General features: G+C 48.4%; 1 protein-coding gene across 7 annotated transcripts in view; it reads left to right on the forward strand.

Annotated features, from left to right (window-relative positions):
• Positions 1-15,667, forward strand: part of RAPGEF6 (Rap guanine nucleotide exchange factor 6) — a 1,719,096-nt gene that overhangs the window by 1,335,686 nt on the left and 367,743 nt on the right. For all 7 annotated transcript variants that reach the window (XM_069652531.1, XM_069652536.1, XM_069652533.1 and 4 more), the window contains 2 exons: positions 500-652; positions 13,170-13,334. In XM_069652531.1, the coding sequence (XP_069508632.1) occupies positions 500-652; positions 13,170-13,334 (318 nt within the window). The remainder of the gene's footprint in view (positions 1-499; positions 653-13,169; positions 13,335-15,667) is intronic.

A 15,667-nucleotide genomic window follows, 5' to 3' on the forward strand; every position in this document is an offset into this window, starting at 1 on the left:
TTGAATGAACATTATTTTCGTCTCTTATTGGCTGTTAAGTTTGTTGTTCCCGTAAATTTATTTTTTACATAACTTTCGCTTTTGTTAAGGGAGTGTAGGGGTTGGCCTCTTGCAAAAAATGGGAACTGTTACATGCTTCTACCACTGAAACGTGGTCAGATCCAGCTTCGTGTATTTGTGAATGTATTTCAGAACTATTCTAAAGCCAGCGGTTTTTGTTTCGGTAGTGAACAATCATTTCTCCATTTCAGACTTCCTCGTCAGATCCGGCTAAAGGCTGTTACTCTTCAGTACAAGGAAGAGCTGTTGCTATTTATTTCTTGCAATCTTGTGCTTTAGCCCCTTACTTATCACGTGAGGCTGGGGTGGCACCCGTTTATTAGAACTAATGTCAAGTGATATTTTGTCACTGTTAAGCAGTTCATGCTCTGCCGTAGTGCGTGGTAATGTGTTTATGTACTATCGATTTATTAATTGTCCCCATATTATTTTGGGGCAGTTTGTTTGTATAGCCCAGCAGGATTACTGGCGCATCCTGAACCATGTGGAGAAGAACACCCACAAAGTGGAGGAAGAAGGAGAGATTGTTATGGTGAAGGAGCACAGAGAACTGGATCGGAGTGGCACAAGGAAAGGACACATTGTAATTAAGGTAAATATGTTTATTTGGCTTGTACTCCTAAAACTGTTCATATTTACAGCCTGATTCAGGGAATTATTTGCGTGAAAAACGCAGATTTGCGCGCCTTTCTGCCCGAAAATCCCTGTTTGAATGATGGGGATTTTCGGGCAGAAAGACACGCAAATCTGCATTTTTCACGCAGATAATTCCATGAATCAGGCAGTTAGTTTATAGGTAGTTTGCATACTTCATTCTATTTCTTTAGTGCAGTGTGGTTTCCGTTTTCTGGCTTTAACAGTTAGCTTTTTTGAGAGAAATGTATTTAGAAAATGTATTAACAGCATATGCATGTCTTCATAATTGCTACAATATTTGTATGATTTGTATGACTGACCCTGTGCTTAGTGCAGGATACGGGTTCATGCTTGTTGTTCAATGTGAAACTCATACGTTCCGTCCTCTTTCCTCCATCCTTGTGGACATGGGGACGGTACCGGAACCTTTGGCAGCAATCAGTTGAGCTTCCCCTTTAAATTTAATATAGCGTGCAGGGTCGCAGCGTCGGGCATGTGAATGCCCCGCTGAGGCACCACCCTACAGCATCTCACCTCAGTCCCTTTTTCCGCACAGACGATGTCAGACCTGGCAGCCAGCGTGGAGACTTTTTTTTTTACTTTCTGCTTGCGTCCTGTTTTTGCTTTTAGTTTTTATTTAACCTCCCTTTGGTGTCTCTCTTCCTGGCGCATGTCAGCTGCAGGAGAATTCACAAGATGTGCCTCATGACGCCGCTCGTTCCCCTCCTCGGTCCCCCGTGCACTCTGTCATGAGTGCCTGGGGCTCGACCACCACAGGGATGCGTCTGCGACTTGCAGTGCTCTCGGTCACAGGGCATTGAAGAATCTGTTGCTGCGGTGGGGGGAGATCTTCCACACTTCTCCTCCGCCCAACCTTACAGAAGGGTTCCTCTGATTCAGGTTCTGGCAGGCCTGAGGCCTCTAAGGCTAGCAGGCTCCCAAGCCGAGGGGCCTGGGGGCTATTCCAGGTGCTCTGGGGCAGACCTGAGACCGTCGAGGCTACCGGCTCTCAAATCGAGGGGCACTACCAGGCTATCCTCGGAAGGGCGATCACGTTCGCTGTTATGCTATTCAGGACTGCATCTGCTGCAAGCCAATGCCCTCTTGGTCGTGGCTAACGAGAAGCTATGGCGGGGGCACATTGAGTTTCTGCCCAACCTCCCTTTGGAGAGGCAAGCATCCTTCAAGGCCGGTCTGCCGGATGCCCGAGCCGTTGCGCAGGGCCTGATGGAGTCTTCGGTCTCCCACATCGACACAGCCAGCAGAGTGTTCATCTGACATGCAAGAGCGGATCCTAGATCTGCCCTTTGAGGGGGTGGACCTCTTTCATTCATCACCCGATGATGAGTGGACAAAGAAGAAAACCTCCACACAAACCGGCAAGTCCTCAGCCATCATGACAAAGCCAGGGCAGAGGTCCTTTCGCTCTTGGAGATGCAGGCGGTAGAACCGGTTCCTTAAATCAGACACGGGCTCTGGTTTCTACTCCACGATATTTGCGGTACCCAAGAACAACCAGGCTGGCCTGGGGGTTGTTTTAGGCCTTTCTTTTCTCAATCTGTCTTTACTGCTGGAACCCTACAAGATGATCATTCCTGCGCACATAGCAGAGTGCATTTGTGCAGGGGACTGGATGTGTTCCCTAGTCCTCAAGGATGCATACCTGCACGTTTGCTTCTACCACTCGCATCAGAAGTTTTTGCAGTTCACGATTGTTGTACCACTTTCAGTACAAGGTGCTGCCTTTCGGCCTGAACTTGACCGTTTGTGTCTTCACGAAGTTGATGAGTGCAGTGGCGGGTCTCCTTCGCTAGGAGAGCCATTACCTATACCCCTATCCTATATGGATGACTGGCTGGTGAGGGCGGGGTCCCCGAGCGGGTGATACACTCCTTCCAGAGGTTGGTGGATATTCTTAATCAGCGAGGGTTCTCCCTCAACCAGAGGAAGTCACATTTGTGCCCCTACTAGGATCTGGTCTTTCTAGGGGTGTGTTGGAACATGGCCATTCAACGGGTGTTCTCCTCGCTCGAGATGTTCCTCTCCCTTCGCAAGGCAATAGGGCACTTTCTGGCCAACTCAACCACCTCGGCATGGTGGTTCCAGCACCTTCTGGGCCCGATGGCCTCACTGTACAGTTCAGTCGCCTCAAGATGAGGCATGTGCAGCTCCACCTGGCGGCCAGTTGGGATGAGGAGACATGGGTCTCAGTCAGACAGGATCCCAATAGCCCTGCTCCTCTTGCCCGATCTTCGTTGGTGGCTGATGGACAGCAGTTTTTCCTTGAAAGACCCTTTCACCCGACCAGATTCTACCCAGGTGGTGATGACGGACTCCTCTTTTGGGCTGGGGGCAACTCTGGAGGGCTTGGTGATTCATGGCGCATGGTCCAGGGTGGAAGCCCTCCTGCATATCAATCTTCTTGAGCTCAGGGCAGTGGGCCTGACCCTGAAGGTATTTCTGCCCCTCATCAGCGACAGGTCTATTCTGGTCAGGACGGATAATTCTACTACAATGTTTTACCTGAACAAGCAGGGTGGCACACATTCCCCCTTCCTTTGCATGGAGGTGGTATTGTTAAGGGAATGGGCCCTGACAGAAGGGGGTTTAGATTTCTACAGTCCACCTCCCAGGGCACAGCAATGCAGTGCAGGTCAGCTGAGCCACTTGGGGTTCAACACCTATGAGTGGGAGTTGCACCCCAACTCCTTGTTGCCCTTGTTCTAGTGTTGAGGTTTTGCGTGCCTGGACTTGGTCGTACCTCCTCGGAATTTCAAGTGCCCACATTAAGCTTTGTGGGCAGGACACGGTCTGGGGTCTCTAGGAGATGCTTTCCAGATCTGTTGGAACGGCCGCAGGTTTTATGCATTCCTGCCCCCTCCGTTCCAGCGGACCCTCAAGTTCCGGGCTTCAAAGGGGCTGCAGCCTCATCCTGATTCCCCGACCCCACTGGCCTTCGAGAGCCTGGTTTTTTAATCTTCTGCAGTTATGCTGCCAGGGTGCTGCCCACCTTCCGATCACCAAGAGGGGCTGCCTGACTCAGCAGGGTGACGCAGTGGAGCATTCCGGACCCGGCCAGGCTGGCCCTGGCAGCCTGGTTCCTGACCAGCTGAGGCTTCGGCATGCTCCATTTTTGGATGACAATGGGGACATCATTCAACAGGCCAGGAGGCCCTATACTCGGTTCCAGTATAAGAAGATTAGGTTCTGCCATTGGGCTTGTGACAAGGGTCTGGATCCTGTCATTTGTCCTCTGTATGATGTACTAGCTTTTTCAGCAAACCTAGCCTGTTCTGGAGTTCAGGTGGATACTTGCTGCACTTTTTTGGCAGCCATTGGGGCTTACAAGAATTCAGCAGAGCGTGCTTTTGGCGGCCCACCCGGTGGTTAAGGTCTATCTTAAGGTGTTGTCTAGGCGTATTCCTCTGGTGCATAAGTAGCACTCTTTCTGGGACATCAATGTGGTTCTTGCAGCTTTGCAGTGCAAACCTTTCGAGTCGATGGCCTCTGTGGATATCAGCTTGGTAACACTAACAACAATTTTATTGGTACTTTCACCTCTGCGCACAGGGTCAGTGAGCTGCAGGCATGGTCTTCGTGCAAGTCCTTTACCACTTTTCACAACGGCAAGATCATCTAGCGCACTCACCCGAAGGTCTTACCCACGGTGGTCTCTCCATTTCATCTGAATCAAGAGATCCGTCTGCCGGTGTTCTTCCTGAACCCGCAGTCAGAGGCAAAAAGGGCCTTCCATTCCTTGGACCTCAAGAGGGTCCTCAAGCTTTACCTCTCTCGGAAGAAATCCTTCAGGAAGTCTGAAGCGTTTTTGTGACTTTTGGGGGCTCCTCCCCTACTCTCAGGCTTCCAAGGCTTCCATCGCCTGTTGGATGGTTCATGTCATTTTGGTGGCGTATAGGGCCATGGGCAAAACAGTTCTCGATGGGATTCACTCTCATGCCGTCGCGTTTCAGAGACATGCTTCTTCAGATGTTATCAGCAAGGCTGCTACTTGGGCCACTCCTTCGGCCTTCTGTAAGCACTATTCCCTGGATACCAGCTCCAAGCGCGATGCTGAGTTCAGTCAGACGGTTCTGAAGAAAATGTTTGCTTCGTCCTAGATATGAGGCAGTTGTCACAGTTCCACCCTTTGGTCTTGTTCGATGGAATCGCCCACAAGGATGGAGGAAAGGGGACAGGACATGAGTAATTAAAGTCACTCACCATAGTGCCTAGAGTACTCGTAGTTCATAGTCCCCTTTCCTCCAATCGTCCCACCCACCTTCCCCTGCTAGTATGCCAAGGGCTAGTATGTAAAAAGTGTTGCCAGGTATCTATCGTCCGATGTGTTCAAAGGGGACTGAGGTGAGGCCCTTGAGGGTGGGGCCTCTGTGGGGAGTTCCCATGCCTGAGGCCGTGCCCCAGCATACTATACTACATTTAAAGGGGAAGCTCATTTTTTTTGCTGCCTAAGGTTACGGTACCGTTCCCATGTTGGGGGACGCCCAAAAGCATGGAGGAAAGGGGACTATGGACTATGGTTACTCTAGTCACTACAGTGAGTAACTTTAATGTCTGGGCTCAAGTCTGTGCTAAAAAAGGCATCCCTGTCAAAAGAGTAGGTCAATCGGTGAATGGCATGCATTAAAGAAAACAATGACTGATGATTGGTAGTTCTAAAAGATGGTCATAATGCTTATTCCTATTGAAATCATGTATATAGGATGTCTAAGATAGGAAAGTGGCACTGCCTCCTATTGTGAAGTGAGATGTTTGATTATGGCACTGGGCTGAAGAGAGTCTGGAAATGCACCATTGCCTTAGAGAGACTGGTGCAGTGTCCGTCGGATACCTCTGAACGGCCTTGGATAAATTAATGGAAAGTGTCAGGTTTGAACGTTGTGATCTCTGCATCTCTTTCTGTGGAAAGAGGGAGAGTCTGTTGAGTGTCTCATTGCCAGACTCTCTCCAGCCCATCCCAGTCAGTCCTCAGTCCTCAAAATGCCACACCCCAAAAGCTTGGCAGAGCCTTGTGAAGACCTCTGTTTCAAGCCAGCCCCAGCCCCTACTTCATGATTGTGATGGAACACAATTCCGATATGGTATTTGGCATAAACGTACCACGCTGAACTCTGTGAGTCAAAGGCCTAACACATGACTGGATGTGCCTCCTGTGCCTCCTCCTTATTGCCCTTCTATAGACACAAACCTGATAAGTGGATGATTGTGCTACCACTGATCTTGTAAAGGGCCCTACCTGACGCAGAGAGTTACATTTGGACTGTACCTACTGTGACAAACAATCCTTTCCTTCCCCTTCAGTCTTTCCTAGAAAGTTTTAATAGTGTGGACTGTGTTGTGTTTTTTTGTTTTCTTAATTTCCCTTCTCTTTAGTTCCACTGACTCCTGCTCCACTTTAACACAGTGTACCATTCACACCTTAAAGGCTGCAATGTGTGGCAGTGCATGCCTCTCTGAGGTAACTATAAATTGGGTACACAGACAGGCACACTGATGAAGCCATGAAAGGTTGCTAATAAATGACTCTTAGTTATATGCAAGTAAAGCTAATGAAAAAATAACGAATACAAAATAAATAAATCCAAAATAACAAATTCATTTTTCGTTGTTTTTGGGAGGTTCCTCCTCCAAAGCTCCCCTTTTTTAATAATACTTTTCCCCCACCCCCAAAACCACTATTCCCTCACAACCCTGTTTTTATTTTTTTTCAAAATTAGTTATTTTGGTATTCGTTGTTTTTTCATTCGCTATGTTTTCATTAATTTTGTATTTGATATAGTCACTGCATACTTACTTTGTTAGCCTATTTCGACTTATTTTAATCTTTTTCATCATCTCTCTCTCAACCACAGTGATAGGCAATCACATGGCATTATTGTTGACCTATAATGTTAATGCAGAAATAATATTTTGGATGAAGTAATGGTCTCTTCTCCTGCAAATTCAGGAGGTTCGGGATATCCTTTTTTCTTTGAGAAATACATTTCGAAGGGATTGTGTCCTCCGACGTATTCCTCATCTTAGATATATCCTTCCAGCTCTGCTGGCCTCGGAAAATTTTTTCTCCAGAGGGCGCTGCGCGTCGACGTCCCTCGAGTCGATGACCCTCGACAGCCGCCGTATCGACGCTCGACGTCATCCTGCTTATAAAGGCCGCGCGCAGCGTCCGTTGCTCAGTTCCGTTTTTCCGCGCTACTCGGTGCCTCGGAATACCGTTGCTCAGTTCTTAGTAATATTTACTTCAAGTTATTCGAATCGTACTCGATGGCTTCCTCGTCGGAACCGACAACCCCTCGATCCGGCTTCAAAAAATGTCGAGATTGTGGGGAAAAGATGTCGTTGACCGATCCTCACAGAAATTGTCTGTGGTGCTTGGGAGCCGAACACCATTGTTCGGAGTGTGAGGACTGTATGTCCATGACAGCTAAGGCCCTGAAGGAGCGTAGGGGGAAGCTGGAGAAAGGTAAGACTTTTAAAGCTTCTTCTTCTTCGACGAAGTCGAGACATTCGTCTCCTCGTCACAATTCACGCTCCAGATCTCGGAGTGGGTCTCATCACTCCTCGAGATCGAAACACTCGAAGAGGAAACGTCGAAGATCCCCTTCTCCGTCTTCCTCTTCCTCTGTTTCGCCAAAAAGAATCCCTTGCCCCACGAAACTTAGTTCCCGGGCTGAATGGGAGGAATTCAGAAAAAACATGATGAGCGTCTTCGAGAAAGCGGCCTCGACCCCCTCGAAGACTGCCGAGAGCGATGCTCTGGTCGAAAGACCCAAAGGTCAAAAACGCCGCGAGTCGCAGTACCCGGCGAAAGAAACCTCTCGAGCGCGTCTCGAACCCTCGAGTAGGACTATGACCTCCAAACCTTCCTCGAAGGTTCCGTCGACGAAGGTTCCGTCGACGTCGAGGTCTTCGACGCCGTTGTCGAAGGGACCTTCGACACACAGGTCTGTCGACTCGACGCCGGCCTCGACACCGGCGTCGACGCCGAGAAAAGTCACGATGACCACACATCCAGTGACGATTCCCAGGCCCTCGACGTCGATGGCGTCGATATTGTCGAGTAAAATTCCAATTCTGTCGAGGTCCTCGAGGCCTCCACCTCTGTTTTCGACGCCACGCTCGAAGCCTTCGGCGTCGACGACATCGACGTTTTCGAGGCCAATAATGACAAGTTCAGCACCCTCTGCCTTGGAAATGGGATTTACTCCCTTTATTAGTTCAGAACAATTGAGAACTATATCCTCAATTTTAGAAGAGGGTGATTTGTCAGAACAAGATGAGTTACAGGGACCTGTAACCCCAGTTAGAGAGGAATTTTCCTCTGAAGAGCGCAGATTAAAGGATCTTCATGATTCTTTACATGAGGCAAGTGGTTTAGACACTTCCCCTGAGGTGGATTTTGCTAAACCAGACCCGGGGGAGCATGCTGAAATGGCCAGAATTACAGAGTTCATGGGGTGGTCTACACCTTCACAATCTTTCCAGCAAGATGACCTCACGGATATTCTTGACAAAGGCCCACAAGAGGATCCAGTGGTGCCCTTTCATAAAGCTCTTCAGAGAAAGATCATGACAAACTGGGAAACCCCAGATGTAATACCAGCAGTAAATAAAAAACTGTCTGCAAAGTACAGGGTATCTTCCACAGACCCAGAGTTCTTGTCTAAACATCCATCCCCAGAAAGTCTGGTGGTACAAGCAGCATCCTCTACCGACGTCAAGACGGCTTATCCTACTGTCCCACAGGACAGGGACGATAAAAAATATGATGCTATGGCTAAGAAAGTCTTTTCAGCATGTAGCATGGCGTTAAAGTCTGTTAATGCTACTTGCACCCTTGCTAGGTTCAGCCATACACTTTGGGAGTGTGCTTCTACAGCGGCTGACTGCATCCCGGAGGGAGAAGAAAGGGATGCGTTCCTGAATATTATACAGGACGGTAAAGACGCTATGTGCGAATCCCTCCAGACGGGCATTGATTCGGCTGACAGTATCAGCAGAGCAATGGCGGCAAGTACATCAACCAGGCGGTTCGCTTGGTTGAGAAAGTCGGGTTTTGCCCCAGATGTGCAAGCCAGGCTCTTGAACATGCCATTTGATGGCTCTTCTTTGTTCGGGAAAAAGGCGGATGACAGTTTAGAGAAACTGCAAACTTCAAAAGCAGCAGCAAAATCCCTAGGAGCTGCAATCCGTCAGACTCCTTTTCGTCCCACAGGAACCTCTGCGAGGGGCAAGTCCTTTCGCTTCTACTCCTCATTCGGAAGAGGTAGAGGACGTCCGGCTCAAAGGGGTCAAAGAAGAACTACCCGAGGTGGACGGGGTAGATATTCTAAAGCCGCAGCAACAGCAGGTGCCTCTTTACCATCGGCATCTGCATCAGCCGCCCCAAAACCACTCTGAGGACTTCCCTCACAGGACACCTGTAGGAGGCAGGTTGACTCAACATCTGGCGGAATGGCAGGCTATCACGTCAGATGCTTGGGCATTGGAAACAGTTGCCCAAGGTTACTGCCTACCTTTCCTACGTATACCTCAGTCATCCACCGGGGATCAGCTCTCAGAAAGCTCCAGATCCGCTCCTCTTGCAGGAAATTATAGACCTGCTAGAGAAAGGTGCCATAGAACCGGTACCTGTAGCGGAGAGGAACAAGGGCTGGTACTCCCCTTACTTTCTCGTTCCAAAGAAAGACGGAGGACTGAGACCCATCTTGGACTTGCGAGAATTGAACAAATTCCTCAGGAAAGACAAATTCAAGATGGTCACTCTTTCTCAGATCCTCCAGGCCCTTCAGTTTCAGGACTGGTTGGTATCTCTGGACCTTCAGGACGCTTATTTCCATGTGCCTATCCATCTCAAACACAGGAAATACCTGAGGTTCGCAATTGGCAACTCTCACTATCAATTTCGAGTACTGCCTTTTGGGCTGACCTCCGCCCCGAGGGTCTTCACCAAGTTAATGTCGGTAGTGGCGGCAAGTCTAAGGAGGGAAGGGATTCACGTCTACCCCTACCTGGACGATTGGCTGATCAGGGCTGTTTCTCCGGAGCAAGCTCAGATCCAGCTAAATCACGTATGCTACTCCCTTCACAAGCTGGGCTTCTCCCTCAATTTAAAGAAGTCTCAAATGATACCATCGCAGAGACTCCAGTTCATAGGAGCGATCCTGGATACTTCCCTGGGAAAAGCCTCGCCACCAGAGGTGAGGGCTCAAGATATTCTACAGATGGTTACCAAGTTCCAACTTGCCCAACGTCTCCCAGCTTTCGACTTTTTGAGGTTGCTAGGCCTCATGGCATCCTGCATTTTCCTTGTGCCAGAGGCTCGCCTGAGAATGAGATCCCTCCAGTGGGCACTGAGGACTCAGTGGTCACAATTCTCAGGGAGAATGACAGATCTTCTTCAGGTTCCCGGCAGGGTGGCTCGAGACCTTCAGTGGTGGGCCTGTCAGGAGAACATTCTGAAAGGAGAACAGTTTTGGCAACCCTGGCCGGAGATAACAGTAGTCACGGATGCCTCACTCACGGGGTGGGGAGCCCACGCCAACGACTTGACCATCAGCGGTCGTTGGTCTCCATAGGAGTCCAGACTACACATCAACCTGTTAGAGCTGAGAGCCATCAAACTTGCGTTGAAGGCTTTCCTGCCAGTTGTACAAGGGAAGAACGTCCTGATAATGACGGACAACACGGTGGCCATGCATTACCTCAACAAAAGAGGAGGCGTAGGATCACTACCCCTGTGCAGAGAGGCGATGCAGCTCTGGTTTTGGGCAATCCAAGAAGGAATCTCTCTATCGGCAGTTCACCTAGCCGGAGAGAAGAACTTGACAGCGGACGCTCTGAGCAGGCAGAACACAGTCTCTCACGAGTGGGAGCTAGCTCAGGAAGTCCTTCAAGAGATCTTCGCCCTTTGGGGAACCCCTCAGGTAGATCTGTTCGCCACCAGCCTAAACAGGAAATGCGACCTGTTCTGCTCAAGGGAATTTCCTCCGAGAGGAGCTCTGGGAGACGCGTTCATAGTGGACTGGGAGTTTCCGCTTCTGTACGCGTTCCCACCGGTCCCTGTCATTCCTCAAATGATCAGGAGGTTGAGAAGATTCCGGCGAACCATGATCCTAATTGCCCCGGATTGGGCCAGGAGAACGTGGTACCCGGACCTTCTAGACTTGTCCATCTGCCCTCCATTTCGACTTCCTCTCAGAGAGAACCTACTCTCACAGAAGGGAGGTCAGGTTCTCCATCCAGACATCAAAACCCTCAACCTTCACGCTTGGCTTCTGAACGGCTGAGGTACAAGGATTGGGACCTCCCTGATGATGTTATGGAGGTGTTGCTTTCGGCAAGGAGGCCAGCAACAAAGTCTTTATACCGCTGCCGTTGGAACAGATTTTGCAGCTGGTGTAGAGAACAGAATATCGACCCATTTTCATGTGGTACACCAATGGTTTTGTCCTTCCTACTATATTTGGCAAATTCAGGCCTTCAAGTTGGCACCATTAAGGGCTATCTCGCAGCGCTATCCATCTTTAAGCGTACTGCGGAGGAACCATCCTATTTCAAATTACCCTTGGTAATACAGTTTCTAAAGGGGTTAACCAATGTTTATCCCCCAAGACCATTCCAAGTTCCCCTATGGGATTTAAACTTAGTATTAACTTTCCTGATGGGGACACCTTTCGAACCTCTCCATTCTTGTTCGTTAAGATTCCTTACCCTTAAGACTGTTTTATTAATAGCACTTACATCTGCTAGAAGGGTGAGCGAATTACAAGCTCTTTCTTGTAAACCCCCTCATACAATCTTTCACAAAGACAAAGTTGTCCTGCAAGTGAAGCCTAATTTCCTCCCAAAAGTAGTCTCTGAATTCCATATCTCTCAGAAGATTATCCTACCATCTTTCTATCCTCCTCCTCACCCTGGGAAAGAGGAAGAGAGGTTACACAGACTAGACCCTAGGAGGGTTTTAAGTTTTTACATTAGTAGACTAGCCAGGATAAGACAGGCAGACCAGCTGTTTGTAGGCTACGCAGGTCACAAGCTGGGGTTACCAATAACTAAGCAGACCATTTCCAGATGGATCATTCTAGCCATTCTGGAATGTTATAAACTGGCAGGGAAAGAGCCCCCTCAAAACCTTAGGGCTCATTCGACCAGAGGTATTGCAGCTTCATCGGCCCTCAAAAGAGGCGTGCCAATTAAAGACATATGTGCGGCCGCTACATGGTCGTCTGTCCATACCTTTACACGTTTTTACAATCTGGATTCCTCCTCTAGTCAAGAGACTAGGTTTGGAAGGGCTGTACTGCATTCTATTCACCAATAGAAGACAGCGTGAAGTCAGTACTCCCTCCTCCGAATATAGAATACTGCTATGGGAGCCTATCTAAGATGAGGAATACGTCGGAGGACACAATCCCTTCGAAGAACAAGTTACTTCTTACCTTGTAACGTTCTTTCGACGGGATGTTCCTCCGACGTATTCCTCATCGACCCTCCCATCCATCCCCGCAGTTTTACTTCCCTTGTTGTTGCAGCTTACGCTCCTTCAGGGTGATTAGTCTAGTCCAAACAGTAATACTGTGGGCTACAAAACGGAACTGAGCAACGGACGCTGCGCGCGGCCTTTATAGGCAGGATGACGTCGAGCGTCGATACGGCGGCTGTCGAGGGTCATCGACTCGAGGGACGTCGACGCGCAGCGCCCTCTGGAGAAAAAATTTTCCGAGGCCAGCAGAGCTGGAAGGATATATCTAAGATGAGGAATACGTCGGAGGAACATCCCGTCGAAAGAACGTTACAAGGTAAGAAGTAACTTGTTCTTCTTTCTGAATTTGAGACAGATGGTGCTTTCTCTCTATGCTCTTATTTTGGTGCGCACATTTAATTAATATTTTAGCTTTCAATTAAAAGTGTGAAAAAATAGATTTGATCACCAGCATATAATTGTATAACTTTTTTGTCAATTCCCACTGCTTTCGATGCTACTTTTCTGATGAGCAGTGGGCAAAGGAAGTTGACTTTTGCATCTGAAGTGCAAATAAAAACATAGAAGGAAAATACGGTGAGGAGGGAAAAAAATTATATGTATTTTTTTTTATAGGTTGTGGGTGGGTGGGAAAGTGAGAAGTCATGAAAGGAAATGTACATTGGGGGGATCTCCCTCCCTGTCACTTCCTTTCTGATTTAAAAGAAAATGAAAAACGGACACCATCATTGTAATCGAGGCAGTGCATTGATGTAAAAACTATCGGTGGATTTTCTTTATGCATTAAATGAAAACCATAGACTATCCATGTGTAATGTTCATTGAGGAAAACCACTATGAGTCGTTTTTTAGGATGATTTAACATGTGCAATGATAGATGCATCATTTTATATTCGACACTGGTTTATGAGTAACCCTTCCTTCCTCACACCAATCCTAAACTGATGACTTCTTGTTTTTTCTTATTTAGGGAACACCTGAAAGACTCATCTTGCACTTGATTGAAGAGCACTCAATTGTGGACCCAACGTACATTGAAGATTTTCTTTTGACGTACAGAACATTCCTATCAAGCCCTTTGGAGGTTGGGGAAAAACTTCTCGAATGGTTTGATGTAGACAGTCTCAGGGACAAGGTTGGTGTAACCATGAGCTTCAATAGTTTTTGCTTATTAGAGTGTTTGAAGAGTATTTATGATATGATATGGCATTTATAACGCTCCTATACACAAGTGTTCCAGGGCGCGACGAGTTAAGGGAGGGGGAGCAGAGGGAAGACCAAGACAACGATCTTATTAGGCCAGTTGCCATATAGATCGCGCAAGTGCAGGGGTGGGGGGAGGGGAAAAGTGCAGGGGAAAGAGTGAGGGGGCAGTGCAGTGCATTGGATAAACAGTAAAATCATAAGACACTAAATAAAAAGTGCAGCCAGCTGGTAGCATGTGCAAGGGTAAGTGCAGACATCAGGTGTCAAGTGCTGATAGGGGCTGTAGGGATACAGAACAGTCCCAGAGTGCCAGGGGGGCAGTGCAGGTGTGCAACTGGCGGGGAGGGGACCAGGGCCCGAGATCAGAGGGTAGCCAAGTAACCAGTGCAGCTTCAGGTTCAACCAGGAGATCAGCAGGGGAGAGGAGGAGAGAAAGCAGAAGCAAAGAGGAAGGTCTTGCGGTGCTTCCGGAACCGGATATGGTTCTCCCTTTCTCCTCTCTCACCCTCCACTAATACTAATCCCTCCGCGTCAATCTACTCACGTCGCGACCTGCGTAATTTAGATCCTACCCTCTTCTTCCACACTTGCTCTTCTTTTCTTCCATCTCACCAAGACTTTGCACTACTCTCTCCCGCTGATGCTCTCTCCTCCCTTTCATCTTCGATCACCGCTGCCCTAGACCAACTCTACCCCCCTCTCTCTTCCGCCCTACTCATAAACCACCTCAACCCTGGCTTACCTCACATCTCCGCTTTTTGCGGTGCCTTCTCAGGCGACTCGAGAGACTTTGGCTGAAAACTCCCTCGCCTTCTAATCAAACCTCTTACTTCTCTTACCATGCACTCTACAATTCTTGTCTTGCAACTGCCAAATCCTCCTACTACTCTAACCTTCTTCAGTCTCAAACCTCCAATCCTCGGCAGATTTTTCAAACTCTTTCCCGTCTTCTCTCTCCTCCCACTCCTGATCCCTCATCCAATTCCACTCTTTCTCCCTCTGACTTTGCCAACTACTTTTCCTCCAAAATCATCTCTCTCAGGCAAAAAATTAACTCCCTCACTGACTCCTTCTCTCCTCCCTTCCCTCTCTCCCCCATCTTCCACCATGTCTGTCTTCTCATCTGTTTCCCCTTCTGATATCTCCTCCCTTCTATCCAAAGCCCATCCCACATCTGCCCCCTGTGACCCTCTCCCCTCTGTTCTCATCCCTAAGATCTACCCTCTCATTGTCCCTTACCTCACCACTTTCTTCAACTCCTGCCTCTCCTCATCTACCTTTCCCTCTGCTTTCAAACATGCAACGATTATTCCTATTCTTAAGAAACCTTCTGTGGATCCATTGCTCACTGCTAACTACAGACCTATCTCTCTTCTGCCTTTCCTTTCTAAAATCCTTGAACAACTTGCCTACTCTCAACTCTCTTCCTTCATCTCTACTTCTTCTCTCTTTCCTGCTTTTCAATCTGGCTTCCGTCCCAAACATTCCAGTGAAACTGCTCTCACCTCCATTCTCAACTCGCTCCTTACTGCTCGTCATTCTAAGCAATCCTCTATTCTTATTCTCCTTGATCTCTCTGCTGCTTTTGACACTGTCGATCACCCACTCCTGCTCCATACTCTCTCCTCCTTCGGGTTCAAAGGCCCTGTTCTAAAATGGCTATCCTCTTACCTTTCTGCCCGTTCCTTTGCTGTTTCATGGGGAGGCCAGTCCTCTCCTTCCTTCCTTCCCTCTAATTTACGGTGTTCCTCAAGGCTCTGTACTTGGCCCTTTCCTCTTCTCTCTCTACACCTCCCTCATTGCCCCTGTTATCTCCTCCTTTGGCATCTCCCATCATTTCTATGCGGATGATACTCCACTTTCTCTCTTTCTCCTCCTTCACACCTGACATCCATCTTAAACTCTCCTCTTGTCTCACGGCCATTAAGAACTGGATGTCCTCCCGCTTTCTCTCTCTCAACACTGATAAAACCGAAGTCCTTTTTTTCCCCTCTAATACTCTTCCCCCTACCTGTCCTCCCCCTTTTATCCATTTTCCTCCTTCTGATCTTCCTATCTCCACCCATGCTCGCAATCTAGGCGTTCTATTTGACTCCTCTCTCAACTTCTCGCAACACATTTCACTCACCTCCCGCTCCTGCCGATACCACCACTGTAACATTTGCAAAATTCGTCCCTCCCTCACTTTCCACGCTACTAAACTCCTAATCTCCTCACTCATCTTTTCCTGCCTCTTCTACTGCTCCACTCTACTCTTCGGAC

Source organism: Ambystoma mexicanum, chromosome 3p, assembly GCF_040938575.1.
Source record: "Ambystoma mexicanum isolate Mex_15411 chromosome 3p, UKY_AmexF1_1, whole genome shotgun sequence".
NCBI lineage: Eukaryota > Metazoa > Chordata > Amphibia > Caudata > Ambystomatidae > Ambystoma > Ambystoma mexicanum.